The sequence below is a fragment of the Gavialis gangeticus genome, unplaced genomic scaffold, assembly GCF_001723915.1.
Source record: "Gavialis gangeticus isolate Ggan-Ray unplaced genomic scaffold, GavGan_comp1, whole genome shotgun sequence".
NCBI classification, from domain to species: domain Eukaryota; kingdom Metazoa; phylum Chordata; order Crocodylia; family Gavialidae; genus Gavialis; species Gavialis gangeticus.
Window position 1 is genome coordinate 63,399,150 of NW_017729022.1, and position 2,927 is coordinate 63,402,076.

The 2,927-nt window shown below is 45.1% G+C and overlaps 1 protein-coding gene and 1 long non-coding RNA gene across 3 annotated transcripts in view; both read left to right on the forward strand.

Annotated features, from left to right (window-relative positions):
- Positions 1-801: 801 nt before the first annotated feature.
- Positions 802-2,927, forward strand: part of LOC109296026 — a 9,110-nt gene continuing 6,984 nt past the window's right edge. The window contains exon 1 of one of the 2 annotated variants that reach the window (XR_002096877.1): positions 802-984. Coding sequence is in view for 1 of the 2 variants with exons in the window: in XM_019515232.1 (XP_019370777.1) it covers positions 1,625-2,146 (522 nt within the window). In the remaining variant the exon portion in view is untranslated. Of the gene's footprint in view, positions 985-1,593; positions 2,147-2,927 lie in introns of those variants that run through there. The other variant, XM_019515232.1, reaches the window with a different exon arrangement.
- The window catches only part of LOC109296027, a 1,668-nt gene continuing 1,111 nt past the window's right edge, over positions 2,371-2,927 (forward strand). Inside the window, exon 1 of the long non-coding RNA XR_002096878.1 lies at positions 2,371-2,428. This is a non-coding gene — a long non-coding RNA (uncharacterized LOC109296027). The remainder of the gene's footprint in view (positions 2,429-2,927) is intronic.

Sequence of the window (2,927 nt, forward strand, 5' to 3'; positions counted from 1 at the left end):
CGGACTAGATGATCTGCTCAGGTCCCTTCCGACCCTAGAAACTATGAAACTATGAAATGTATATTTATTGGAATATGCATTAATTTGCTATATCATATATAAAAACCACAATACACTAGGCAAAAAAATAATCAAAAGATGTTTCATTAATCCTGCAGTTATTAGAATTAAATGGACATCTCTTTTTCAGATTCATAAAACAAAATCAAGCCTTCTTGAGCATCTTGTCAGTGCAACAAATGTTTCACTGAAAGTTATTTTCACACCTGAATTAATGTTTTTAGCTAGAGTTAAAAACAGTATGCAGGGCTGTGAAAGAGGAGCTACATTACTAAGAACAGCTATCAGACAGTAGAATTGCAGAAGGAAGGATGGTTTGATTAGCTGAACATCAAGACGATTAAAAAGGAGAGAGGGCCATTAAAACCTGTGGACTGAAAAGTTTAGAAGGAATCAAGTAGTGTGGAATTAAACAAAATGGATGCCTTAAACTTTGGTCAAACTAAACTGCAAGTTGTAAGATGACTGTGACAGTTAAGTGGGAAATTGCTGTCTCTGCACGTTAGAGCAAAGACAGAAACAAATGTTTGTTCTTTGTATTCCCAAGTGTTCTGCTTCACCCCCTCTCTGCAGCCTTGAGATAGCTGAGAAGTATGTGTCTGTTGTTTTTCAGATAACAGAGAGTGCGTGTTTGTTATCCTTGACTGTAGCTCTGAGAAAATTTACTATGCAGTCACAGCCTGTGTAAGAGCTGTTTTGAAAGTATATAAGCTGGATGATTCTGCTGGAAGAGAGAGATCTCCCTGCTCTGAGTCCTCTCCTACAGCTGTAGCTCTGAATAAAAGCTTCTACTGACCTGACCCTAAAGCCTACACGTGTTTTTCCACGACAGTTCTTGGTGCCATGACTTGGATCCAGAACACGTGTTAAGGAAGGAGGACTGCGGACCGTTCCCCGCTGAACCCTGGGCACCAAACTTAAGAGGTAAGAGACCTAATTCAAAATCTCTATTGGGGTTTCGGAGGAGGACTGGCCATAGGCTTCCAACTTAGCCGCGGTAGCTGGAGCCGAACCTTAACAGGTCAGTTTAGCACCTTACTGCCGGCTAAAAACTTTCTGTCTGATAATTCTGTCTAGTAATGTACGTTCTGTTCAGGGAGAATCTGTCTGACATCACCTCCATCCAACAGCATGTTGGGCTCGCAGTTAGTTAACCGAGGCGATGTGGGAGGGGGTCTGGCCGACTGAATGTTCCCCCATGTGTGAAAGAATTGAATCTGTAAGGGATTAGGAGTCTTGCAAAGGCTCATCCCAGGGGCACCCACCAGCCATCCAGGCTGCCCGCCACGAAGGAAGCTGACTCTAGCGGTTGAAGACTCGGGTGGTGTGATCTTACAGATTGATAAGACTGGTTTTGTCTTTCCCAACCCTTTATCTCAGTAGCTTCTGCCAAAACAGAAGTGAAAGGATCCCTTTTGTGTTTCACCCCTCCCAATCTGTCTCTGGAATGAGCCGCAGCTGAATCTGATAGTTGTAAGTCTCGGCGGACAAGCCGCGGGGCCCGACACAGACCAGCATGGACGTACCTATAAATCTTTCCCTTGTCTTACCCGTGTGTGTGAAAATGGGGACAGGTCAGTCAAGACAAGTTCCAGTTCCCTCTAAGGGAACTCCAGCACACTATATGTACATACATTATTCTCCCAAGGCTTGCAAGTACCTGGATAAGTGGAACCAGTATACTAGGGACGATCCTGTAAAGCAATTTCCACAGGAAGGAACATTCGATCACGATAAAATAGTGCACTTAAAAGGGGCTTTAAAGTCCCGTGGATCCAAAATACCACAAACCCAGTGGGACGCGCTCTTTTATTGGTATGATGAAATGTACAAAAGACGGACAGAATCTCAAACTAGAAGTCTCAAAGACTCGCAAGAGAAATTAAAACAGCAGTTAAAAACTGTCCAGGAGAAATTGGCTACTCCCCCAAATTGCACGCCGGCCACTGCTCCAATGTATCCAGCATTACCTGGGACACCCCCACTGCCGGAACCAGCAGAAGACATCCTTGACTTCTGTTCAAATCCAGCTCTCCTGAGACTCCCCAATCAGCAACAACAGGTTCAACATCAGGCTGCAGCCCAGGCTGGTGACTCATTAGCTGAAGCTCCTTTGATAGACTCACCTACAGAGCTTGTTAGCCCAGACTCATCCACCACTTCTGTCACTCAATTGTCACCAGTGTGGCAGCCTACCCCTGCGTCACAACCCACCACAGTTATGCTTAAAAAAATGGACATGGGTATAGAAAGGTCTCCAGTTCAGCTCAGGCCCCGGGGGCCACAGTTACTGAATCCCAGTGGACCAGATGTACAAAATTTCCCCCTAAGACAAATACTAGGCATCGGCCCCGATAGACAAAATATAGTGACCGTTGTTATCAGATTAGCCCATTACCTTGGGGTGTGCTCATTTATTTGGGATACATTTCTAGGGTCTTGGTAATTCTATTAATGTTCTGCTTGTGTTACTTGTGTTTCTATACGGAGCTGAATCTCTCCCTTCCACAAACCCTCACCCCCAGTGGAGCTATCTTGCAGGACTCAGTTTCAGTGGGGCTGGGTTCCTCCAGTCACCAAATCAGTCATACACACAAACACACACAGATTAACATGACACGCCTGACTTGGCCAGGTTGATCAGCACGGACAGGCTGACATCCTCATATGCCACAAATCAGTTAATCAGAGCAACAATAAATTACAGTCAGACACAAGCACACAGTTAAACAGAATACCTCTGAATTCGGCTGGGTGTCCAGATGACACCCTCATGGGCCAGCATTCAGTTCATTAGGGCACGTCTGAGCCAAACTGGGTCAATCAGCCTGTACAAGCTGATCCCCTTATGTGTTTCAAACTCAGCA